A 27,522-nucleotide genomic window follows, 5' to 3' on the forward strand; every position below is an offset into this window, starting at 1 on the left:
ATGAGAACCTCAGCGGAGATCTTATATTTGAACCGTTTGGGGTGGAAACTCTAGGCGCATGGGGTCCGGGGGCACATAAGCTTTTTAGAGGAATATCTAAGAAGCTTGTTGAAGCCACCCGAGACCCCAGAGCTGGGAGCTACCTGGCACAGCGGATAGCAATTGCCATCCAACGTGGCAATGCTGTCAGCTTGCTGGGCACTCTGCCAGATGGGGACGACTTGGGCAAGTTTTTCTTTTTATAGTTTTATATTTAAAGTTTGTATATATTATAATATATCTGTATATTTTAGATAGTATTTTAGTGTTTACATTTCTATCCTAGTTATCTTCATAACCACAAAAATCAGTTCAACGGTTTGGGCGTAAAGAAGTAACAGATAGAGTCTAGACTGGACAAGGAACGAAACTGCATTAATGCCAAATTAAAATTGTGCAATCGGGTTCCCTATTATAATGTTTTAACTTTTAACCGGGTAAGTAATATAATCCTTACTATCGAGCACGCTGGGTCTATTCTGGTACATTACTAACAAGGAAACGGACGTGGTCATTATCCACTTGTGCCATAACCAACGCAAGGTCAAGGGTCACAAATATTGCAATATTCGTTATAATTGCAAATTCTTGCAATGTTTTTAGTTTTTACACAAAATTGTATATCGTCCCGTAGAGCTAAAATTCACCAGATAGATTTTTCATCATTTTGAGATACGAGCGTTTAAAGTTTTAAAATTTTCAAAAAATTCCTACAGATTTCTGTTAAGAGATATAAACTTTTTCTTTTTGCTATTGCTTGGATGGTATACCAAAGTTACTTACACAATAATTTTTAATGAATTTAAATGTATTTTTATAATAAATATTCACTTATAATACCACAAGAGCTTCAAAATTATCGGATATTTCCCGATAGGTTCGTTGCAAACAAACGAAGGATTCAAGTTTTTCAGGTTAAAAAATTTTTCCTGAATAACTTGACGACTTTATTTGTTTGCAGGGAACCTTGAGGGAAATGCCAGATAATTTTGAAGCTCGTGTGGTATTCGGGGGATTATTTTTCCGTCCCAAATGTCGGCCAATATAATTGCACCATGACACAATTGAATTCAACCTGTCAGTTTGACGTGTTTGTCTTTTATATATAGCAACTACCAGAGAAAATTTTCAAAAAATTATCAGTATAATACCATGTAGGTTGTACCACGTGACGTCGAATGGTGCAATTCTATTGGTCGATATTTGGGTCGGAAAAATAATCAATAAAAACTACTTTAGTTACTTTTCGCCCTTACCGTTTCTTTCATTAGTGTAATTTTATTGCTTGTTAAGTGCATTTAGTGAGTTTTCGCATAAAAACTGAAGAAATAGAAAGGGTTATAAGTATGCTTAGTTAATTTTCAACTAAATAAAAATTAATAATGCTCACTTAGTGAAAAGTTGGAATTTTCGTTTGTTAATAAAAACAACATTTTGATTAATCCTTATAAAATTCAAAGCAAGAAAACGAAACAATTTTTTTTTTCTATCATTCATAATTGAATACGGATTTGGGGAACTAGCCGACGAGTAGTAGCATGCCAACCCACTAAAAACGTTTGCCATCAGCCGTATAACGGAGAGTGTCCTGAAACTATTTAACACAAGAAGCCCACCTCGACTGGCTGGTCTACCACATAAGGGATAGGATTTTCAACAAAATAAGGGAACTTAGGTCAACATACGTGGGAGAGCCATGCTTCGGCACGAATGGGTCGGCTCGACCGGAGAAATACCACGTTCTCACAGAAAACCGGCGTGAAACAGCGCTTGCGCTGTGTTTCGCCGAGTGAGTGAGTTTACCGGAGGCCCAATCCCCTACCCTATTCCCTTCCCTACCCTCCCCTATTCCCTTCCCATCCCTACCCTCCCCTATTACCCTATTCCCTCTTAAAAGGCCGGCAACGCACCTGCAGCTCTTCTGATGCTGCGAGTGTCCATGGGCGACGGGAGTTGCTTTCCATCAGGTAACCCGTTTGCTCGTTTGCCCCCTTATTTCATAAAAAAAAAACTTAAGCATTTTCATCGGCACCGGGACTGCTAAGTAGGTTCCCATATACTGCACCCAAAACCCCTTTAGACAATGTCTTAGAACTTTTCAAAACCACGTCTCTGCTCTTTTGTTCTACCGAAATCTGTATCCTGAGCCGAATGGAGGGTGGATCTTCCTCCCTGTTCCGCTCTGCGGCCCTTTTCTGTGAAATTATGGATTCACAGCTGATGTCATGGCGCTGCATCGCACACCACAAATCCTCCACAGCGCCACATTCGTGGCAGGCTGACGTAGGCTCTCCTGAATTGTTAATATTACGTACATGTACGTGCCGAAACATCTGAGTCCGGTGAGCACCGTGTAAGGCGGAGCCGGAAGGTAAGAGATTCTCTGAGCTTTGAGAACTGGACGCAGAGTCTGAGTCTCTGTTGGCATTAACCTTCTCACTTCCATTATCAGGAGCTACTGCTCTCTTTTTCCGCACCTGCCAGAGCTGTTTCCATTGGAGGTTTTTCACCTTGTGACCTTATCTCTTTTATTATTATTTTAATTCTAATATATGAAAACAGATGGCGTTTTATTTTTTAATTCATTATTGTAACAGAACTAATCATACCTACTTTATTATATATTGTTTTTATTCATACTCGTAACTAGCTGTTGCCCGCGACTTCGTCCGCGTGGACTTTAGTTTATAGCGCGCGGTGTCAACAAAATTTGTATCAAATTTAAAAACTTTTTAAAACCCTGGTAACTGGTACCCCTCTTAGGGCCGCGCTACACCGGAGTGGCAGCGCTGAAAGTGCTTGCCTCGCCGCTGCCATTCCGGTGTAGCGCGGCCCTTAATTAATCAAAATACCCAAAAACAGCTGTGCAGTGTGCACATAATCTATACTAATTATAAATGCGAAAGTATCTCTGTCTGTCTGTCTGTCTGTCAGTCTCGCTTTCACGCCAAACGCCAAAACTACCGAACCGATTGTAATGAAATTTTGTATACAGATAGTCTAAAGCCTGAGAAAGGACATAGGCTACTTTTTTACTGAAAAAAAAGGGTTGTAAGGGGGTGAAAATGCGTAAATTTGTTCAAATTAAGTTAGTTCCAAAAATTCATAATAGATGGCGCCGTGCGTCTTCTACATCGCGCTGACGCTTGCTCAAAAGTCTTTCTATAAGAGGTGGTATCATCTTCCATCTAAGTTTCGATTTTTTTCGATTGTTCATCTATTCTACGGTAGGTATTAAATAACTCATTACTTTATCTGTGCAGTGACATAACCTTAAACCTATCAATGATAAATAGTTTATGGGTAAAGTTGTGTAATTGGGGGGCTAAATAAGCTTTAAAATTTGGCATAAAATATAAAGTTTAATATAAAAAAATGAAATACTTATTGTGTGCACACTGGACTTATACTGTATTGATTTAATTGGTACCAGGGTTTTTTTATAAAAGCATTTGACACCAATTTTGTTGACATCGCGCTGAAGTCCACGCGGACTTCAGTTTATAGCGCGCAACAGCTAGTTTACAATATAATTATCAGGGTAGGGTTTAAAAGCGTGCGAGAGCCGGGCGCGTATTTTGAACTATGCCTACGCGCCTCGCGAATAATAAAATATAATGTTTTATTCGTGCAGCACGTCTCACTCCGCAGTCCGCGCTCAGGTACCGGTCAAGTTGATATGGCCATGAAATTGCTGTACTTGTGCTATTATAATATATTTTATTACGTGGTCAATGATGAGTTGTCCATTGGTCCGTGAAGTATGAATTTGCCGCCCGGGGCACAGACCCCGGCTTGCCCCCCCCCTAGATCCGGAGCTGGGTTTCGTACGTAGGGCGGCGGAAATAAAGTGGCCTATGCTCATAAAAATATAATTTCGCCACTGGGTATGAGGATCGACGTGTTTATTGTTGCGATCGCTCATGGCAGAATTAGCTTATCATGGGACGTTCGATCTGCTCGTTTCCTTATTTATTTCAAAGGTAAAATAATTCTGAACTGATAGTAGATCATAACAGGTAAATTACCTATAGGTGTCAACATGGGCGTACCCAGGTTCTGGGCCAGGGGGGGGGGGGGGGGGGGGGGGGGGGGGGCAAATTACGCAGATTCTGGGCCAGGGGGGGGGCAAATCAGATTTTTTATAAGCTAGGTGTTTATAAAGAATAAAAAAAATATTGTATTGCAAACAAATGGCAAAATTCGTTTTATTATTTTTAATTTTTATAGATGAAAGTACTATATAATATACTTAGTAGGGACGTCAACATGATCCAGGGGGGAGCGGCTGCCCCCCCTGCCCCCCCCCGGTACGCCCATGGGTTTCAGTATAATTGCGGAAATGACAAATTCATTACGCTTGCGTCAGGTCATTTAAAATGGCCGTTCCAGTTGAATAATTCTTTTGGAGCCGAACGGTAATGATCCGCTATTATTGCTTTACGTAATTGTTCACGTGAGAGCACCGTATAGATACTACAGATGATTAACATAATAATATTTGGGTCATTATACTAAAAATTGATTCAATTTGTTTATTAATAATATTAAATTGTCTGCGCAGAATTCTAAGATCCTTTGGCGATACTGGAAAATAACAGGTGCATTTGTTCAATTATTATAATTAATAATAATGATAATAATCTATGGACGCTTCACACCACGTCAGTCTGGCCCCGTGCTAAGTACCTGAAGGACTTGTGTTACAGGTACCAGACAACGCAATTATATTTAATACTTTTATACTATACTTACCTACATAATATAATTAAGGTTTTTATTAGGTACATGATATTATACATATTTAACCCATCAATCCCCAAGCGGCAACCGGCTATCGCATAACAATTGAAAATCTATTGTGTCTGCGATTCCCACGATCGCGGTAATAATACGCATGAACCAGGAACATTGAAAATTTTTTGTTCCGTCGGCGGGATTCGAACCCGCGATTCCCGGCTTGAGCTGCCACACACTCAACCAATTGAGCCACAGTCGAAATTATTAAGTATCTTGTAATAACTAGGTACTTATAGCAACTAATACAGTAATGTGTATATAAGTTTACACCTCCCAGCCAGGGCCCGATCTATAGGTACATTCAGAGGTAGTTTTGTTGGGGGATACTAAAATAAAAATAAAAAATATAAAAATTGTTATCGGACAACTTAACTAATTAAATAGATTCGAATATTTAAGTAAAATACTTAAATATTTCCACTATAAAATCTGAAGTAGGTTGGAGGTAACATTCTCAAACTTGGGGAGTAGGTGCATGGATCATGGAAATAAGTCAATTTTGCCGCCCCATTCTTATGCACGACGCACGTCGTCTACCAAATAAAGTGGCGAGAAGGTGGCGAGACACTTCAAACAGACTATATTATAATAGGCCAAGAGCATTGTCTCGCCCTCAGAACAGAAAAATATCTAAAATCTGTGGTCTCGCCACTCTACTCGATAGCACAGAATAGAATATTTTATTATAATAGTACAAGACGTATCGATAGGTATATTGTGTAACCAAGGCTTTGAGTGACTTGAGCACCTACTTGTGCAGTCTTCTGAGTATAGCTCTTGTGAGTGTAGAATCAGGTGGTGTTGGGTTAAGACTTGAGTATTGGGAGTTGGGACTTTAGTCCTCACTCCTCAGCCCTCATCCATTGTCGCTATTCGCTTCCAAATCTCGAGCCTGGAATCTGGGTCCAGCCGGTCCCCTAAAAACAGAAATAAAATCCAACGTTACGAATTTCTCTTACATCTTGTGCTGATAGCTGTTAATTGTTGCGTGCAGTTTCATTTTGTTTTTTTTTTGGTTGTTCAGTCTTGCCCGAATATAATAATTTCAAGGCATATTATTGCATTTAAAAATAAAAAACTACTCGTCACAATGTCAGAGTGACACTGTCATGTTGTCAAGCAATTCAAAAAGGAAGACAAAGAAGATAATGTTATGATTTTATTTTGAAATTATCTAGAATTTCTCTCTCAATAAAACGTAGTGATTATATTCTCTTTGCTCTCAATAATTAAGATTTTAATGCCACAAATGAAAATAAAATAATCAAATCTACATAGGTACTAAAATCTAAACAAAATAGTTATCGTACATATACAGTGAACATGGAGCAACTTCCCAGTAATATTCGTAAGGATCTTCTGAAGTTGATCCCGGTTTATGTTTACAATGAAACCAAGTGTTTTGATTTGTACGATAAACATCCTAGCGATAATAAATTAATAGAAGTAATTGTATACACACAAAGAGGAGAAATAATCGAGTTTTATAAACGAGAAGTAGTACAAAGTTACGCCCTACAGAAAGCTGAAATAATGGACATCAAAGTTTTGAGGAATAAAAACTGTGATTTATTTTATTTAGTGCGAGCAGATGATAAGATTTTTTTGCTGTCGCGGAAAGAAAGAATTGTGGTACGACACGAGATTGACAATGTTAGTAGCTTCTCTCTTGATGACAAAGATGGTAAGGGCCGACCATGTCTCAAAATAATAAAAAGTGATGACGGAGTGCCTCTGGTTTTTGACAATAATTTCGAGAATTTAGAGGAGCAACTGTTAATATCCGAAAGTCAATCACATTCGCAAGATACCCTCCCTCTACTAGTACAATTGAGAAGAAAATTGTCAGAAGCTCAGTACTGTGTTAAATTTAACGAGGACAAGCACAAACAATTAATAAATTTAAGGCAGCAGGCAATATTCCACATGTATGATACAATCGCAAAAGATTTACACACTTCCCTAAAAGTTAAGGATGTAAGTATTTTCTACAGATATCTCAAGCTTCTAACGGCCGTTCAGAATATTCAATCTATCTCTGGTTTGACATACGACCAATCGCAGCTAACATTGAATTGACATAAAATATGTCTCTAATGTCTAATGTGAGCTATTCCTATCTCTAATAGGGCAAGACCAGAGATAAATCAAATATTGGGAATGGCCGTAAGGGAATAACAAAGTAAATTGTATGTCAAAGTTGCTCTTCTGACAATAATCTCTGGCTGCAACATAAAGTTAATGCTTCAACTCTCAAGCGGTCGAATTTGACCGCGAAAACAATATATTTTCAGGAATCCACGGAACCATCTATATCCACTAGCAGAATAGAGCAACAATCTCGAGCTGTCAAAACGAAACTGAAATTGATTTACGTCTGTGTGTAAAAAATTATTTACGTATACACATACACAAGCATCTTTCTAAATTAACAATGTGCCGATAAGTGCTGACTGGACGTCAAACAGATGAAAAAGATTGGTTCTGCTGTCATGTATCACACATCTCTTTTTACCACGCAGTGTTACTGATAGTGACATTTCGCTTGCTCAGGTCTTTGTTTCTCTATTCCGCTAGGTATATTAACTTTATAGGCTGCAATAATAATTTGACTTGAGATCCAAATCCATCAAATATTCATTATATAATGTTCATTCTCTTCTCTCTTCATCTCTTCTTTCCCTCCATCTCAGAATATAAGTACTGGTGTAAATTGCATTTCCATCATGATTAATATATTTTATGCTATTTATATTCCAGGTAGCCAATTTATTACAAATTGACGCCCAGCATCCAGAAGTAAAATTATGTAATAAAAAGATTATAATTATGATTAACATTCTCAATAAAAATTCTGTGTAAGAATATTATTATTTCATATTATAGTATATGTAGTAATTATTTTTATTTTTGTTTTAAAACAGTAAATAACTAGAAGATTTATAATTAATATTTTTATTTCAGACCATTAGAAGATGTAAGTATAATTCTACACAACACATCGAAGAAGACAATAAAATACAAAACAAAACTTTTCGAAGAAATTCATAAGCCACCCTATTGGAAAGAAATGACAGAAAGAACTGTGAAACCAAATAACTCAGCATGCGTGGTAGCTGTAATAGATTTAGAGGAGTTACAAAATTGTGCAAATTCAAAAGTCAACTTTGAGATTGTAATATCATACTCTAAAAGCGGAAAATGCTTCTTATTGCCATTTGATAAAGTTCATATCTCTGCAACAGACATTTTGGGAGAGAATTTTGATATTTTGGCGAGGAATAATGGTTAGATATTCCTTAGGGGGATATTAGATTATCATATATATTGGATCCGAGATCATTGAGTCAATGATATTGGATAATGTATTATAGACATAAGATTCATTTCTTCCTTTATCATAGATTTTTGACATTTGCTGAGAGATTGGATCCAATACGGTCATAGAAATAGGTGTTGCCAGTTATTTAATAAAAAAAAGAGTTTTTATTTTCTTGTTCGTTAATGTTTTAAATAATGTAATGTAATTATTTTTCTAATTATATACTTGGATAATCTTGCTGAAATAGCACAAAACAAGCCATATTAAAAAAAGTCGATGTCTTTTGACAAATCGAATTCTCTGAGATCTAGTAACCCTGACGTCAATACCTGTCAGCGTTAGCGCTCTCCATTGGCTATTGAAACCACATATGACGTAAAATGGGATCAATGAAATATGATAATGTAATATGCAAATATGATCAAATGATCATATATATTGGATCCTATATATAATCATAGAAATGATCCACTATAAATGATAATGTAATACCCCCCCTTATGTAGATCGCAGACGACAGACTTTTTGTCTGCGGCGCCCATACAGTCCGCATGGCCGCGCCCGCGCCATGCCGACTGTATGGGCGCCGCAGACTCGATCGCACAAAAAGTCTGTCGTCTGCGATCTCCCTTATTGCAATCATTCAATTTCAATTAAAAATCAATATGTATTGCTTTTTACAATAGATAATGATAAATATTCATTTTTAAATTTATGCATTTATAATGGGATATATAAATTATTGTATAATTGATATTAAATAATATAAATGAAATAAACCTAAATGCCCTCTGTATTGCCCTTTAGGGATATACATTCTTTTTCTTACCAAACAAACAATCTACTGGATGACCAGGCATTAGTCTGGTGTCTGGACACTGGGTGTCTGAGGGTTTTTGATGAGTTCTATTCCTTGTTGATTGTATAACATTTCAATATGCCAGACAAAAGAGCTAAATTCGATTATTATTAGAAACAAAATCCTTTATGGCTTTAAATGTGTTTTCAGATGACCGAATAACTCTTCTATGTGTGTTATCATCAAGCGAAAAAAATAATTTAAATCTTCTTAATCTACCCGGTAATTCCGAAGACCTGGTAACACTGCACAAAATATTTTGTACTCATTTGAAAATGGAAGAACTTTTTGAGAATGTTGCCATACACAAACTGTCACCCTTTCACCCTCTACATGGAGTAATGATTCACTTAAAAAAATGTCATCATAATAGTTTTGATATTGATGTCTACACAAGGTATGCTTATAATTTAAACTTTCTAGAAATATATTTTAGGTGGTTCTAAACTTGATTTATTACCTGTAAATTGCAAAAGTATTTTATGTAAAAAGTGACATCTTCTAAATATAATATATTAAGACAATTACTTACTATAAACTTTAAAAAATAGTTTTAATTTTGATTTCATTTTTTTTTCAATGTTAACGCCTCTTGTACATGGAAGCGAAATATCTGCGAAACAGGAATAGAGCGAGATGCCATATAACGCATTGCCGTGTGGCGGATGAGACAGTAAATCGGTTCGCCGCTGTTTCGCGTTTCGCAGCGCATTCGTGACGTGAATAAAATGACATTTTCTAAAAATGATTCGTAGCTAGATCGATTTATCGCCCCCGAAACCCCCTATATACTAAATTTCATGAAAATCGTTGAAGCCGATTCCAAGATTCCAATTATATATATACAAGAATTGCTCGTTTAAATACATAGCACTAATTATTATTAAATATTAATTATTCTGACTTTTTACAGCCTATTTTTAAGACTCTTGTGTTATGATTCCAGATCACCATCTCAAATATTAGCTCTCGTACACTACATCTATGACGCTGTTCCACACAGAATAATCGTTTTAACGAAAGACATTAAGATGTCACCACTTGAAGATGATCCCGCAGAAATAGCAGATAATTTAGAGGATATAAACACAGAAGAACTCTCAAAATCCATTATAAATCAAACAGAAATAATGAAAGAATATTTCGATGAGTGCCTAGTCAAAATGAATGAAAATAAGAACCCTCTAGTTCAAGCAAGAGTCGGAAGAGAAATAGATATTGTCGCTCTAGGCAAAGAAAAGTTTTTGGAATTCAGAAGAAAGATATTAGAAAGCACTGAAAAAGGTATTGATGGACTTAATAAAATTAAAAACGATAATGAATGTGAAGATATGGAATTGTAATAACAAAAGCAGTTTTTTGAGCTTGAATTGTAACTCATTATTCGCTACGATCTACCAGTTGTAAATATCATCTCAATATTATATTTTATATTGTGGGAATATTCGCTGAGGCCGCAAAGGAAGATTATCCGACCAAACGAGGTGGTATGCTTGGTCAGGGAAGCCCACTAGAAAGATTTTAGCTGTCGAATCTGCTTACGAAGTTGTTATAGCGCGATGCAGAATCCGTCACAATCTCAGAACACGAGGCAATTGCCTTTTCAGCAATAATATAAAAATCTTTTATATTACAAGCACTTTTGTGTCGATCAAGATAATATATTATTTAAAGGTTCTTTTGTCTTAAAATAATTTTGAATTACTCATAACATATTGACTCTTCCGACTGAGAAAATTGCATATTAAGGGACATTCTGTGATAATATTATGTAAGTACAAATAAAATACTTTTTTAAAAATCATAATTTTTATTTTGAGAAATTCAAGATTGATCCAGAATACTGGCTGTAAAGAAAGCATATTTTAAAACAATAAAAAAAATTGAGCAGCAAGTCATAAATAGAAATAACAATAATTTAGGCTTAAAATTAATTTACTTTTGCCCAGTTTCTGAGGTATTTTTAAGCTGAAGTTTTACCTTTTTATCCGACTTCCAAAAAGAAGGAGGTTATATGTTCGGCTGTGGATATATATATTTTTTTTGTATGTTCAACGATTACTCCGCCGTTTGTACTAGGGCTTTTGATTGGGTAACGTCAAATATTAACAATCAGCATTCTGTTGAATAAATGAACTTCTGTCAAAAAAACATTAGAAACAAGGCATTCATCTAGTTTATTTACTAGTGTTACATTAATTCTATGGTATATACCCGATTTTCCTGTCATTTAGCACCATTAGTCAGCATTATTATAACCTGATTAGGAAAATAAGAAACCTATTATAAACTTAATTTTTAAACGTGGCAGCACCACGAAATGCTACAACTTCATAATGTTGCCACAGCAAAAAATATTGGTTGAATCTCAAATAAAATTTTGTATTTTTAAATGTGGTTTTCTATTTTCCTAATCAGGCTCTATTTAATAACTACTTAGTTCTACCCACAACCGTAAGTCCCTGTAATGTTGAGAATAATCAATTTTATTAATACAATATTATATTATATTAACTACCTACTTACATTATAAATTAAAAATATAAAACTTTTGTTGTAAAACATTAAATTGAAATAAATTTTATACATTTTTAATTACTTATACTATAGCTTTCAATTTTAATAGGTATTTTTTTAAGCTCTAGTGATTCTTAATCTAAATTTTGATTGCTTATTCCCAACATATTTATACAGCGCTCTACGTACAGAGAGGTATTTACCTCTCTGGAGCACTTCCAGTCAGGTACTAGGAAGCTCATTTATGCCGCCTGACTCCGTTCAATATATTGACAATTTGACATGCTTTCAAATATAAGTAAAAAAAATCTAATACTAAAAACCTAAACCCCCCTAAAAATAAAAATATTTAAACTGTGAACAACTACAAGTTCTACTTGTCTCTGTCTGGCACATTGGAAAAGTCACGTGACAGATAAAGACAGCAGACCTCCCCTTAGAAAAAGTCCCTTTCGTTAAAAACGATGACGATATTCGTTATCAAAATGTATGGGATTTGACATTAGTCTCCCGAGTCTCCCCAAGCAAAATGTCATTTAGCGATGACTTATGTCAAACCGCATAGGTACATTTTGATAACGAATTTCATCATCGTTTTTAAGAGGACTCCACACCGCCGTCTTTCCATACAAACGTTGTCCCCTGTTTCTTCCCTGGATAATGCCGGTAGACTTATGATTTTTTTTCTGAATATCTATGGCCACTAATACAATGTCCCTATGTTTTTTTTTCATAATTTAGTTAAGGCGAGGATAAACCCCAATTTGTTATTCCGTGACTCCCGGTTTACCTAGTTCCAATATAATAACGAAGTGTTAAAAAATATGAGATATAAAGCACAATATTTAAAATACCTTAAACCATAAACATTTTAATAAAACGTAATACTTTGGCTGTAATTAATTTACAAACTCACCTCCGATAAAAATCTATTTCATCGAAATATAAGTATTAACTAGGATAATTATACATTTTATTTGAATCAAATGTTAGTAAATCTATATTAAAACTTCTTTAACCGAACAATTTTGTTTCTTAATGTTTATTTCGAAAGATATTTAAAAAAACATGAAAAATAGACAAGATCCGCTTTATGCAAGAACAGTTTTATTCTAAGCTAAAATAAATAAATAAAATAAATAAAAATTGTTTTATTTCTGAATAAATTTGAATCAAATATTTTCAGAATGTTGAACTACATGTTGCCTACCACCGGTTCGGGAACTAACCCGGCGAGAAGAACCGGCGTAAGAAACTCGCACGGGGCCACTTTTTAGTAAAAAAGTGGAAAATTTGTCTTTTAAAAAAATAAAATTTACAATGTAAATAACTTAATCTATACAATATGAATACACAATGAATCTTATTGCGATGCGTATACGCTTGGTCTTTGGTTGTGTGCAAGGTTATCGTTTTGGATTGAGATTAATCCCCGCCTTAATAAAAAAGGATATGAATATGTGTGAAATGGCCAGATTTTCCTCCGTGTTCAAACACCCAGAAAACAATACTGGCAAGAATATACAAAAAATTAAAACAAAGGAACACAGCTCAATCCTTGCTTTAATTCTTAATGAAAAAAGTACTTAAATCGGTTAAGTTTTGGAGAAGAAATCAGCGGACAACGAATCGATGATTTTCTGTTCTTTTATTAGAACTTTTGCCGTGTTGTCTCTATTGCGCTCTGCGGTGGGAGACTTGAGATTGGCGAGACAGCAATACATTTTAAAATACCTATTTTCAATTTCTCTAGCCCTTGGTGTATCCTCTTAACGAAAGGGACTTTGTCTAAGGGGCCTGGAATAAACGAATGAATATGCTTTATTGTGCTCAAAATATACAAACATAATAAAAGAAGTTACATGAACTCAGCACGAGCATTGAGCACTGCAAAGCTTTATCGCTATGAAGGGATTTCTTCCAAGCAGCCTCTAGCTCATGGAATAACAGTGCAGCTTGAGTTGGAATAGGATCTTAATTAGTAATAATAAATAGGATATTAATTAGTAATAATCTGACCCTGGATTATGAATGCGTAAATAATAAATATTTTTATTAGTAAGGGAGTAAGCATCTAGTTAAAGTTTACTTAAATCTATTATTGCATTGCACGACCGGCCATATTTTACTACTTATTAACCTAGTAAATTTTCCTATGTTATTAACTATAATTATTTTATAATTTATACAGGTTGTAACAAAACTAAGTGATAATTCTTTAGGATGTGTTTGTGTGCCTCATATAGAGTTCACTGTGAGAGTAGCAGCGCTGAATTAAATTTTTTTTGTGATTTGCCATGCAAAAGTTTAAAAAAAGTTACTCTTTCAGCGCTGCTACTTTCACAGTGAACTCAATACAGCCTAGACCCATACATAGCCTAAAAGTATTATCACTTAGTTTTTTACACCTTGTATATTTTAAATTATTTATCAATCAATGGGGTGATTCACAATGCCTTTCGACTCGTATTCGAAACTTACCACTGTTATTGGTCAACGCTAGACGCGGCACGCATTTATTGGCTGTAGCGCATGAAAGTTCTCTTTGAGACAAATCACGCATTGTGAATCAGACCCTAGAGAAAAATGTCCCTACAGTCATTATGTTTATTTCATAAAGTTATTATACCTAGGGGGATAGAGCAACAATCTCGTGCTGTCAAACGTAACCGAAATTGGTTTCATCTGTGTGTAAAAATATGTGTATGTATACACTTACACAAGCATGATTGAACGTGATTTCTATGAGATTAAATTGTCAACGTGCGGCACGTGCCGACTGGACGTCAAAAAAGACTGCTACTGTCATGTATCACACGTCTCTTTTTACCACGCAGTGTTACTGATAGTGACATCTCGCGTGCTCAGGCGTTTGTTTCTCTATTCCGCTAGGTATATTAACTTTATGGTTTATTTAAAGTTCAGTCTATCGACCTGTGAGTATTAGAATTCGTAACTCTGTCCATAAAAAAATAACATTAGTGATTATATCACTTAGTTTTGTTACAGGGTGTAACAAAACTAGGTGATAATACTTTAGGGTGTTTAATGTTTATGTGTTCATACTTCAAGCCCTTTTTTTAGAGTTCATAGTGATAGTAGTGCCAGTGTTGAAGACAAACTTTTTTTAATTTTCTTCTAATCTTATAATAACGCTGTTATTTCACATTGAACTCTATGGAAGGGGCACATACACACCCTAAGGTATTTTCGTACTTACTTATGTTATGTTACACCATGTATACAAAAAACTTAAAAAAATAAATTTTTAGATTTTCTAAAACCTATTTTTCACTCTTTGGGTGTAAATAAATGATATTAAAAATTCTCCTTTTCGTTAAATCTATACATAAATAAAATTTTACACTACTAATAACATTATAATTGTTTTGGACTAAAGCTAGGATAAGTATTTTGATTACGTCATCAGTCATCACCATACCTAAATACACTTTGTGTCAAACAAGTAATAAAATATCTATATTGTTATATACTAAGTTACTATTATATTTTCATATATTTTTTAACTATTCTTAATAAGTAGTCGAGCTAAATTTTTGCGTTTTTCTAAAAACCTTTTCTTTATCAAATTCTTGCACCATCATGAATAAGATAATTAAGATTACAATTTTTAGTTTATTGTCACTATAGTGACTCTATTTTACAATATATTTATCTATTCAATACATATTGCACTTTTATTGCACAAAAATAATATCTATTATTATAATATTACAACTAGGTATTTACTTTTCTTTTGTCTCTAACACTTTTAACACGAGTACTAAAGTTGTCATCACTTTTCTTGTCTTTATATTTACTGTCGAAATATACAGAATGTGTCTCTACACTTTCAGCACCACTTTCACTCCTCGCTTCATTTTCAGTGTCCTCACTCTCACTGCAACTAACTACTTTTGCCACAACTATTTTCTTCTGGAAATTCTTTGGGTTCGTTTGTTTCGAACTCGTAGAATCGCTGCTAAGGTAACCCGAATCTTCAATGCTCAGCCCCTTTTTTCGTCTGAACCTATTTCTTGTGTCAATTTTTACGCCCTTTACGAATGTGTTAGTGTTTATTCTATTCGAAAACGCCATGTCGTATACCTGTTCCTTCGCACCATCGCAGTCACCTGGTTCTTCTTTCTCTATTTCGTTATCGTAACAATTGATTATGTCGTTTTCGTCATATTCAGATCGAGAGGATGGTCCTGAAATACCCTGCGACGAAGGCATAGAGTATGCTTGCAAGGAACTGTACGGAGACGTCAGCGAATTTAAATTATCTTTTGCTTCTCCGTGAGGTTTAGAGCCAGGGCTTATTTTGGTCACTCCAAAGTCACCTCTTTCAACTCTTCTAGGTGGACTGATGGGTTTTTCGTATATCGAACCTAATTCAACAGGAGGTAGCGGTGGGAGGACGTCAGGACGTGGTAAGTTCTTCATCTGTTTGATTGTGGGTGGCGTGCACTGACGTTGTCTTTTAGAGTGTCTCAGTTCTAAAGTCAATATTCTACCTTCTTCTGATGTCCAGTCGAATGTGTCTTCCCAATCGTCATCGGCTGTATTTTCTAGTGACTTAGATCCACTGTATAAAGCAGCATTATGGAAGAATTTGGAATATTTCTGGTCTATGTCAAGGCTTTTACAGGTATTTCCAGAATCGCCGTTCATATTTTTAATAGAAAATGTACCGCTACTCATCAGTTGAAAGCGTTGCTTAGGCTTGCCTTCTTCACAGCTATAGGATTCTATTTGATTGGATATATTCTGGTGAAGTAGATCTTTCTGCTTCGAATATTTCCGATCCAAAGTGTCCGGCTCAAATCCATCGGATTCGTGAATTTTGATGTAATTTTCAGGCGGGTCCTTTACTTCTATGGTTAAAGGTCCTGTCGTTTCTTCAGAGTTATTGAGTGCAACAAACTTTCTACTTCCCATAGAACATTCAGAACCACTGGGAGATGTTGGTGCGCTGCCGAAGTTATAATTATTATTGACGTACACTTCGCTTACCAAATTGTAATCAGCGTTCTTCTTTATCAAACTGGATATATTGTTTGTATTCTTTTGGAATTTAGACTTTATTGCTTCTATAGATTCGTAATGATCGTGTTCTATTAGTATGTTATTGTCTGGCGATGGCGTGTTACTATTACTGCTGCAGTTCACCTTGTAAATGTCATTTCGTATCGTTAGTTCTTCTTCCAGTGGTAATGCAGTACTCAAGCTCGGGCTTGCTTGGGATGACGATAATTCGGTTACATCGCTAGCTATGCCCTTAACTTTTCTATGAGACGTTCGCTCCAAACTATCTGTTTCGTAATCATTAACAATATTATTTTCCTTACATAGTCTTTCATCATCAGAGCTACTCAGATTATATGATGTTTTTGTTTCTAACTCTATAGCCTCATTTACCATATCGGGCAAGGTGTTTTTGTTTTTCATAAACGTTCTATTGTTTTTATATCTATTTACATCATGGATATTTCTTAGACTGCCACCTCTACAATCATGATGAATAATATTCTTATTTTCATTGACGTGTGAAACTGTATGGCATCGGCTTAAGTTATTCGTTTTGTTTGTATTAAATTCTGGTGGCATATTATAATTGCTTATTGGTTCTGAATTAGCTGATCGAGGTCTCTTTGGCAAAACGAAATCGCTCAAAGAATTATAAGTGTCACTATTCGAGTCTTGTGCTTTATAATTGTTTACTGTTAGTGGCAGAGAAAGTAGCGATGAAGCCAATGTGCTTTGATTGGTCGTATTAATATTTTCAAAGCACGATGGAGGTTGTTTTTCTTGGGGAATATTTTCAAGCCATTTTCGTATACTTTGCTGCAATTCACCTTTAGAGCGTCTACAGTTATTGCAAGCTACGTGATTGATAGGAGCCACATTTTGAATTTCGTTATTGTTATTGGATTGGCAGCCGGGACAACCCAAACAATTGACGGATTTCCTCCGACTGTTTTCTCGTTTGAGACTAACAATACTTCCACTACGTTGACTATCCACCCTATGGTAGTAGTCAATGCTGTTTTCGTACGACGGGTATGTTTCTTCTTCTGGTATTTCATTCAAGATCGGTTGAAAACGCTTCGCTGCCATCTTTTGTTTAGCGATTGCAATCACTTCTCTGATTTTTGACAGGAATTCTAACGCTGCAGCTGGAGGGTCCTGAAACCGTTAATTTTTACCTATTTAATGCTAAAATACAATTAATGTACCTACGCTTTTATCATAAAATTTACTTACGGCCATTAAATGTGGTTCAAAATATGCTGGATTGAAATATAGTTTTCTTCTCGTAGTACCCACTGGTCTAGCTATTTCTCTTTCGTCTATTGTTTCCACAATAGATACGTGCTCATCGGGCAGTCGTTCGATATTCGGTTCTTCGCGGTGGTTGTATTCGTTGTTATCGATATTTCTTCCTTCATCGGCTCGCTGATGTATGATTGCAGATATAGTTGAGTTCTAAAATAAAATTTCATTGCTAACACTATTATACTCGTATTTCTTTATATGTTACTTACAATATTTGTTCAAAATAAAAATCGTACCTGAAATCCTTGCCCATCGCTTCTCTCCCCATTATCGTCGCAATCAGATAAATCACTTGAAACATTTCTATCGTACAAATGACGTCCTACCGTTAACAGAGGATTCTTTTTAATGACTCCATCGTCCTGTCCCATACTGTTAGGCAAAATGGCTCTCTCATTCGTGATCCTTATAATATCTCTTTCCGTGATGGGAGATCCTCCATTGCCTTTTAGGTTCTTTAGAATCCTTTTATTGTTCGCTTCTGTTACAGCTTGACGGCGTTTTTTGATGTGCAAATAGAGAAATACAGATGCAACATATATTAGACCTAGTAGGAGGGAACTGATTCCAATAGCTACGTATTCTGCCACTGACAATCCTGAAGAGCTGGCTACAGAAGTTTGTGCGTTTGGAGTAAACTGAACTTCTGTTATATCTGAAATAAGGTATGTTTCTGTTAGTAAAACATCCACGATCTATATATCGATAGATTCTATGACATCCAATAAAACAAGAATAGCATTTTATGTGGTAATATAGCCATGAAGGTCTGTTGGGTTATATTTTGGAGCTATCTTCATTTGCTCTTCCTATAAAAAGTCCCCCTCTTTGTTACGTCAATCACTAAACATGACAATCGATCCTAAAATAACATAGCATTGTAACCAAAGGAACATTCAACTCACTATTAATATGTCGTGGTGGGGCTCCCTGCACCCTGAAGGCGACGCATGGGGTGAACACACCCCTTAGGTCGAGAGGCGAGGTGGGCATGGCCGACACATCGCGACACAGCAGTCGCACCACCATGACGCGGCCTGACATGCGGGACCTGACGTCGTCTTCGCCTGTCCACTGGAATTTGGTTATAAGTCTGATCAACGCTTAGTCCGATAGAAGGTTTTTCGTCAGTAGTCCAAAATGCAAATCGATATAGCGAAGAAAGCACCTGTTTTATTCTTATGTTTTTTTTTTGTCTTTTAACGCAAGAGTTCGATAGTTTCTATCGGGCTGTGTACGATAAGTTATACTTAATTTGGATTATCAACTGCCTTATTATTACCCAAAACAACGACACTAGTCAAACAAATTGAATTGGCATTTTAAAGTTCTGTGAGTGTCTTCATGGTTAGGATAGATATGACCAGACTTACTTGTAGGAAAGTTCGGCCTTCATCACGAAACAGAGCAAACGGGACATCGGCATCGAGTGTGTTACGTAGGTCCAGGAAACCCTTCCTGGTCAGAAACTGCGCGCCAGATACAGCACATATTGGAGTTTTCACGTCTGGAAAAAATTCAAGTAATTATTTTCTGATTACGTCATCTTAAGGGCCTATTTCACCACTTGTTGATAAGGTGCTGGATAGGCTATCCACAACTTATTTAACAGATGCCCAATACTCTATCTGTCCAATTAAGTTGTGGATAGCCTATCCAGCACTTTAAAAAAAACGCCTGGAAATTACTTCATAGCAAATTTAAGTAAACGTTAAAGTACTACTTTTAAACCTGCCCAGTTATAAAAATTTACTTTACTTAGGTCCTGTTTCACTCCTTCCTGATAAGTGACGAATAGACTATCCACCAGTTAACTTGACAGATGGAGAATTGGAGAATTTGTCAAAAAAGCTGTGAATAGTCTATTCGGCACTTTATCAGAAAGTGGCGAAACAGGCCCTTAGTAAAGTATATTAATTTGTTACTTACTTGGGAAGACGATGTCTTTAGACGGGTGTATGATTTGGCCTTTCAGCGGTAAGTAGACAAAAGGTATTCTCTGCACGCTGCCCCCGCTGCCGAAAATCGCTAGCGAACATTCTGCAAACGATTTCAATAGCTTTACTTAGGTTTCTAGGCTATAAAGAAAATCAAATGGATCAATCACGTATCCTTAGAGGATTTAAAAATACTGGTGCTATCAATAATAATTAGGGTGAGTCTGTGTAATATAAGCATCCCCTTCTATGGTAGCAACTTTCCTAGTTCAAAAAATATCATCAGCAGGTTTTACAAATTTTTTAAGCTGTTAAGGAGCCTTATGAGTGTAGAGAATATACGCATGATACGTACCTGGCAAATCATCAACGCACAGTTCTCGATCCTCCCGGAACAGGGGGGCGCGTTGGGGGCACGCGCACGAGCAGCGGTCGGGGCTGCTGGGGCCAACAGTGCCCGCGCCATGCTCCGAACACTGCGAGGGGCCGCATTTGTCGCCTGGAATGTTGCAAATATATGAAGAAGCCTGTTTCATAACTTTACTAATTAGTGACCAATAGCTTATGTAAATCTTAGTGCTGCTTAGAAAGAGCGCTCCCCTGAAAGTTAAGACCCGAAAATTTTTAGGCAGACTGAAATTTAAAATATTTGTTTTAGTGTGTGTATTTTCATGTGCTTGGTATAGCAAAGTCTTAAGACTGCGCTGAAGCTCTTATTTTATACTAAGCTATGAAGAAAAACATTACAGTCTTTTTTTAATGCTCAATGTAAAGTATCCAGAAGGATATGCCTAGAAATTAATTTTCTTAGCCTTGCTCATAATATTATGTATTCTTGGATATGCCTGTAAGATTGTTGCTGACATCTTCCCGCTCTTATGCGTGTTCATCAGCTTATTTATGCCTTCGCATCTGCTCTTATATACCCGCTTATTTGCCATACGCCTTACGCTTACGCCTGCTGCCTTACGCTTATAACTACTGCCTCACTCTTGCCTCTGCTGTCTCACGCTTACACCTGCTGCCTTACGCCTGATATCTCACGCTTACGCCCGCTGCCTAACCCTTGCCCCTGCTGGCTCACGCTTACACCTGCTGCCAAACGCTTACGCCCGCTGCCTCACGCTAACGCCCGCTGCCACACGCTTCCCCCTGCTTACCGTAGAGAGTGAAGACGTCCCCGTTGTCCCTGCGCGAGAGGTCAGCCAGGCCGGCGGCTGCCAGCGGCAGCAGCACCAGCAGCGCGACGCCCGCCATCTGCGCGCCGCACCATCGCTATACTACCTCACTGGAACAATGAAAAGCATCGTTAAGAAGGAAAATAGGCAAGTACCTAATTAATACCATAGAGAAATGTATAATTCGTCCATGTTAATATATTATAGTCACAATAGATCCTCATGGATCGCAGTGACGTCAGGGCTACAACGACTTGCCTTAAAAAATATTTTTGTTCACTATCTTACTTTATGGTGTTCTTATTTTTTCGTATACGAATTCGACAAACAAGGACGATTTATAATAATTTATGGTGTCAATGTTTTTTTTACAAATTAGGTGTTGTCGCTGTAACGGACGATCCGCTGAACCTTATACTTAGCTATTTGGACGGATACCTGTGATAAGTGGAAGCAGTAGCGGTGTAAGGGTGGGGCGACGCTGGGCAACCGCCCAGGGTGCCAGATAAAAAGGGGGTGCTGAGGGCAACAGGGGCGCCAATTTTTTCAGCAATACCAGCACCCGGGGCGCCGAAAAATACTCGCCCAGGGCGCTGTTAGTGCTAAAACCGGCACTGAGTGGAAGCTACCATCTAACAGCTAAGGGTTGATTCAGACCGCAACGCGACGCGTAGATGCATTTCTAAATTAGTATGGATTTGACAGATTCGCAAGACGTCTGACGCAATTGAAATCTGTCAAATCCATACAAATTTAGAAATGCTCTACGCGTCGCGTTGTGGTCTGAACTGCCCCCGTAGACAAGTGGCAAAACGCTAACTCGAACGCTAACGCTAGCGCTAACGCTACAAAATGTATGGATTTGACATTAGTATTCGCTAGCGAAGCGATGACTTATGTCAAATCGCATACATTTTGTAGCGCTAGCGTTAGCGCTAGCGTTAGCGCTTTGCCACTTGTCTACAGGCCCTGACTCTAACTCGTCCTGATTTTCTTAATATTGATCCTAGATGACGCCCGCAACTCCGTTGCGCCAAAATGCGTTTATCGCGCGGGAGTCTTACATTTTTTGGGATCAAAAGTATCCTATGTCCTTTCCCGGGACTCGAACTGCCTCCATATCAAATTTCAGCAAAATCGGTTCAGCGGTTTGGGCGTGAAGAGGTGATAGACAGACAGACACACTTTCGCATTTATAATATTAAGTATGGATTTCTAACATCATGTCGAACAATATAAAGATATTTTAAAAGCCCCAATAATTGTTTGATCCAGTAGACTTTACGGACAAAGATAACTACTGGATTGCCTCCATGCTATTTTTATGGGTGTTATCATTAGCATTTTGTTTTCAAAACAATAAAATGATAGGGCTGACAGATTGTCTGAAGCAATTACAGCAGTGAAAGCCGGCTCATTGTTACTGTTCGATTTCACTTAGTTCACATTATTAGATTATGACTGGGAATCAAGAAAATGTGCCGATTTTTCACTAGACCTGATATCTAGAACTTAGTTATCATGACGTAGTCCAATAAAATCCATAAAAAATAAAAAAGTATGCCAGTGTGTCTGTTTGCTACCTTACATATATTTATTATTTGAATAAATATCGCATTTTGCCTAATAGTACCATAGAGGTTTTTATGGTATTTACCTATACAGCTTAACTAACAGCTTAACCCTAAATCCTCGCGCACATTGTGAGGCGCAGCGGGGCGGGCCGCATTTTTCATATAAATTTTATGAGCAATATCGCACACTAAAAAAACTTGTATGAAAAATGCGAAGCTCAAAGGTGCTTCTGCAGCGCGGGGCGGCTTACTTATAATACCACAAGAGCTTCAAAATTATCGGGTATTTCCCGATAAAGTCGTCGTCGTCGTCAAGTTTTTCAGGAAAAATCACTCGCGCTTCGCGCTCGTGATTTTTTAACCTGAAAAACTTGACTCCTTCATTTGTTTGCAGGGAACCTTGAGGGAAATGCCAGATAATTTTGAAGCTCGTGTGGTATTCGGGGGATTATTTTTCCGTCCCAAATGTCGGCCAATATAATTGCACCATGAGACACAATTGAATTCAACCTGTCAGTTTGACGTGTTTGTCTTTTATATATAGCAACTACCAGAGAAAATTTTCAAAAAATTATCAGTATAATACCATGTAGGTTGTACCACGTGACGTCGAATGGTGCAATTCTATTGGTCGATATTTGGGTCGGAAAAATAATCATAATTATTTCAAACTAAGTCACAGGAATAAAACTTGTTAGTTGTTACATTTAATTTATCGACCGACTTCCAAAAAAAGAAGATTTTAATATGTTTATAAAGTTCAGTTTTAAGTAACTTCTTAAGTTGCTTCGCATATCCGTGTAATCCCAAGCAATCTCATTCCCTCCAACTGTACCACCCAACTGGTCTATCAATCAATATGTATGTTCAGCTGTTTGCTGTGTCCGCGTGGCAGTGGCAGTGTTGACTCGAGGAACAAACAGCAGTAAATGAGGTGACAATGTTCTACGGTGAGGTCTGTATACCACGCGGACCTCACAAGTTAATTTACGTAATAATATTATCGGTTTTTAAGCTATTTGTTGCTATTGTTTTTATCGCGGGCTTTGAGCACGAAAACCGAATTAAGAAATTCCGTAACGAAAATAAACCTAACACGTCGGGTCGTCGAACGTTGTTTCAGTTCGGCAGTCTTCGGCACGGTGTTTGTGTGCGTGGGACTAGACCAGGAGTTCCCAAACTTATTTTGTCTACAGCTGTCCATTTTGAGAACAAATTATGTTTTTGCGCTCTCATTGTTTAAATTTAAAATGCATCCAGATGAGATAAATCACCCCTCAAGTCTCTATGAAACACCCCCATTTTTTTCTGGGTCCCACACCTTCAGCAATCAGCGCCCAAAGGGGGGCGTTATCTTTGGGAAAGGCTGGAGTAGACGTATGCGCGTAGACAAGATCAGAGAGATAAATAAGATGATTACATTACCCCCACTTTGGGAAAGGCTGGAGTAGACGTATGCGCGTAGACAAGATCAGAGAGATAAATAAGATGATTAATTATCGTTAAGTTAATGAGCATTTGACAGAAAATGTATGAAGTTAATGTCAAATTCTCATTAAATTAAAGTTAAGTAAACATTAAACTCCCTGAGTGCGGCGGTCATGACGAAAGAGATAGCAATGTTCTTGACTGTCTATTTTGTATTCTTGTTTGATGTCGTAGCGCATAAAATGTTGATTTTGTTGTAATTAACGAGTCTAACTTCTTCCAGATAAATTCTTATTAATATCACGGGTAAAAATAATATCGCTTACGTAGTCTAGTCGGGTAATTGGTAAAAATTACCCAGGAAACGCAAAGTCTAACAGTAAACCCTAAAATACGATTTGTTAATTTTCCAGAGCGAATTCATTATTTGCTTAAAACAATAGTTCGTAAAATCTAAACTAACCCTCCGTCAGTAAAGAGGATAGTCTATTGTTCAAAGTTTAACTTAGGCTCATCCATTCGTCTATCGATGCGTTAGGAAGCGGTCTGTGGTGTAAAATTACCTTCGGAGCCTATTTCGTCTGATGAGAATACCTTCTAATGTAAACAAGTCGCCTTAGAAATGTTTATTAGCTATGTCCACACTATGCGCTTTCGTCTTCAATTGCCGTCATCTTATTTTATTCAACTTTTTGGCGCATTCAATAATTGAATGCGTCAACAAACGCGACGCCAACTGTCATTTTTAGTAACAAAGCGAAAGTTTTGGTAACGGTCAGAGGGCATGCGTCGCGGGCATGTCTCATGTTCGCTGTTGTCTGCGCTATAACGCATGCCCTTGACGAACAGAAAAAGGCACAGTGTGGTCAAAGCTATTCAGATACAAAAACGTGTTTATTAGACAGAGACTTTTGAATGGGGATTCAAAGTGTTGTCATAGATTCGGATTTTTAATAAATGGGTCATAATATTATTTTGTCATTTCTTATTTTATGTTCTAGTCGGGACTAAAAGTAGGTCCATAGCAAATTTCTTTTAAAATAAAAAAAAGTTACACTTTCGCATTTATAATGTAGGCGGAAATAGTACATATAAAGTTTTTTGAAAACAGTTTTTTAGAAAAGATCTTAAGTAAGTAAGGTTTTCATAAAGTTTTCGGAAATAGAGTACCGTCTACATAATTATACATCGCTCTCCACCTCAGAAAAGCTTTTACATTTTACTGATCTCTATATTATAAACAACATTATGTCTCTACGTGTGTACGTTTCAATTTCTGAACGAAATAATATAGAGCATGAGTTAATGTTAGTATTCAAGCGCGGCATCATTCAGGGCTGTCGCTTTATATTAATGATTTCTAACATTTTTATTACATCTTAATAAAATTCTCGTGTCACAGTGTTTGTACGCAAATGAAATAACCACAATTTTTTATAGAGGTAGATACCGATAATATCTGCAATACACATCCTTTATTCGCTACTTTATTAACCGACATCCAAAATGGATAAGGTTTTTTAATTCGATCTTTTTTTAATTAGAATTAACTGACACTTTTGGCAAAATTCACATTTAATTACTTAATAAAAAGTAATAAGTTAAATAGTAAAAAGTGTTGGCATGTAAGCTGTGTATCCTACGATGTGCATATTGTGTATAAATGTAAGTCTACATATTATATTATATTGTCATGTACATATATTAGTTTTTGACTACTTACTTGAAATTTAAAGCATTTTAACTTGGTCTGCTTACCTGAAGATTAATGCTATTCAATTTACGCGTATTTTTATTGTAACTACATTGAGTAAAAAACTAATAAGTGTCAACCCTATGTTGGAAAGGCGCCAGCTGTTAGACCGGCGTGTGCTGAGAGAGATGATCCAGCTACCGTTCAATTAAATATATCATCAAGGTATAAGTAATAAGTATGCAGACACCTTAGTAATAAAAAGACCTACACTGGGGTACACAGAAGTTACAGTTGTACAATGTATTCTAGGAAACGTTAAAAAATTGTATACGACAGGTCAAATGTATGAATAATAATTAATTATTAGTTATACTATAGAATGTAAATGTCTTTCTATATAGTGATGGAGTATATCCATATTAATTTACACCCTTTATAATTATGTTCATATTAATATGATTCTTATACTTATACTTGGTTATATTTAAACCTGCTAGCCTTCAATAAAAGAACTAAGTTATATTGATTTCAAAAGTAAATATTTTAATTTAAAAAAAATATCAAATCACTGTACCTACTTATCTACAGTGAGAATTATTTTCCTTCCTAGGAATGAGGGAAAATGGAATTTCTTAGAAATGGAGGCTGTGATTAAAGCAGATTTATAATTTTCAAACAATTAAGTAATAGTAACAGTAAGAAGCCGGTTCGACTGGTTAATCGTCAGCTATTATTTACATGTATAGCTGCTTCTTAGTACGTGTGTTACGGTTTAAATTACATCTAGGCAGTTTATAAAATGTCTAAAAATAACTTAGAATCAGCAGTCTTGAGACGGACTATCCAGCAACAAAACGTCACATAGACTCAACAGTATAGGAGTGGTCCTGTCCAGCTGTCATAAAGCTGTACTAGTCTCGTAAAACAGATTTTTGACAGCAGGTCTCTCTTGAAGGACAAAACTTTCTCAATAATGATGTGTCCTTAATAAGCCGCTGGCCCTAAGCCTAACTAATACGATGAAAAGAAAAAGGTGACATATTTAGGAACTAAAACCTCCCCAGTCCAAAAGCAGGTGAATAGCGATGGATGGTTGTGTAAAGGTAAAACTTTATAAATACTAAAATGTGCGATATTGTAATTTCTTAAACGAAATTCATTGAAAATGTTAGTATCATAAAATTAATTTTAATGTAAACTACACTTTTTAACCAACTTCCTAATTAGAAGGAGGTTGTATGTTCGGCTGTGGATTTTTCGATAAATAGTACCTAAATAAATTAATGTCAATCGAATTGAGAATTATTTAATACTAGACGTTCCGCGCGGCTACGCCCGCGTAAATTAGATATTTTCACAGAAAAATTTGTCCACAAAAAAGCCTATGGTCCTTTACGTGGTCTACTTCTTATCTAATCCAAATAACAGAAAAAATGCTTTAGTAGTTCGTGAGATAGGCACTTTCAAATAATTTCCCCCGTTTTTCCACATTTTCCTCTATTTCTTGGCTCCTATTAGTTTTAGCGTAATAAAACATAGCCTTTAGCCTTTCTGGATAACTGGGCTATCTAATACTGAAATAATTTTTCAAATTAGACCAGTAGTTCCTGAGATTAGCGCGTTCAAACAAACTAACAAACTCTTCCGCTTTATAATATTAGTATAGACTAGGTGATGCCCGCAACTCCGTTCGCCAAAATTCGTTTATCGCGCGGGAACCGTACGTTTTTCTGGGATAAAAAGTATCCTGTGTCCTTTCCCGAGACTCAAAGTATGTCCATACCAAATTTCAGCCAAATCGGTTCAGCGGTTTGGGCGTGAAGAGGTAACAGA

The 27,522-nt window shown here is 36.5% G+C and overlaps 2 protein-coding genes across 2 annotated transcripts in view; one reads left to right on the forward strand and one right to left on the reverse strand.

Moving 5' to 3' along the window:
• Positions 1–6,099: 6,099 nt before the first annotated feature.
• LOC121737355 lies at positions 6,100–10,765 on the forward strand. Its single transcript, XM_042129022.1, has 5 exons — positions 6,100–6,816; positions 7,600–7,697; positions 7,804–8,126; positions 9,171–9,417; positions 9,967–10,765. Exons 1-5 carry the CDS (start codon positions 6,163–6,165, stop codon positions 10,361–10,363), a joined length of 1,719 nt encoding a protein of 572 aa, XP_041984956.1. The 5' UTR covers positions 6,100–6,162; the 3' UTR covers positions 10,364–10,765.
• A 4,510-nt stretch (positions 10,766–15,275) lies between these two features.
• LOC121737422 overlaps positions 15,276–27,522 on the reverse strand; it is a 53,823-nt gene continuing 41,576 nt past the window's right edge. The window contains exons 2-9 of the mRNA XM_042129099.1: positions 20,974–21,101; positions 20,169–20,312; positions 19,806–19,916; positions 19,250–19,383; positions 18,782–18,950; positions 18,113–18,531; positions 17,805–18,026; positions 15,276–17,726 (exon numbers count right to left, since the gene is read on the reverse strand). Of these exons, the coding sequence (XP_041985033.1) occupies positions 15,276–17,726; positions 17,805–18,026; positions 18,113–18,531; positions 18,782–18,950; positions 19,250–19,383; positions 19,806–19,916; positions 20,169–20,312; positions 20,974–21,070 (3,747 nt within the window). The 5' untranslated portion in view covers positions 21,071–21,101. The remainder of the gene's footprint in view (positions 17,727–17,804; positions 18,027–18,112; positions 18,532–18,781; positions 18,951–19,249; positions 19,384–19,805; positions 19,917–20,168; positions 20,313–20,973; positions 21,102–27,522) is intronic.

The sequence above is a fragment of the Aricia agestis genome, chromosome 20, assembly GCF_905147365.1.
Source record: "Aricia agestis chromosome 20, ilAriAges1.1, whole genome shotgun sequence".
Lineage (NCBI taxonomy): Eukaryota > Metazoa > Arthropoda > Insecta > Lepidoptera > Lycaenidae > Aricia > Aricia agestis.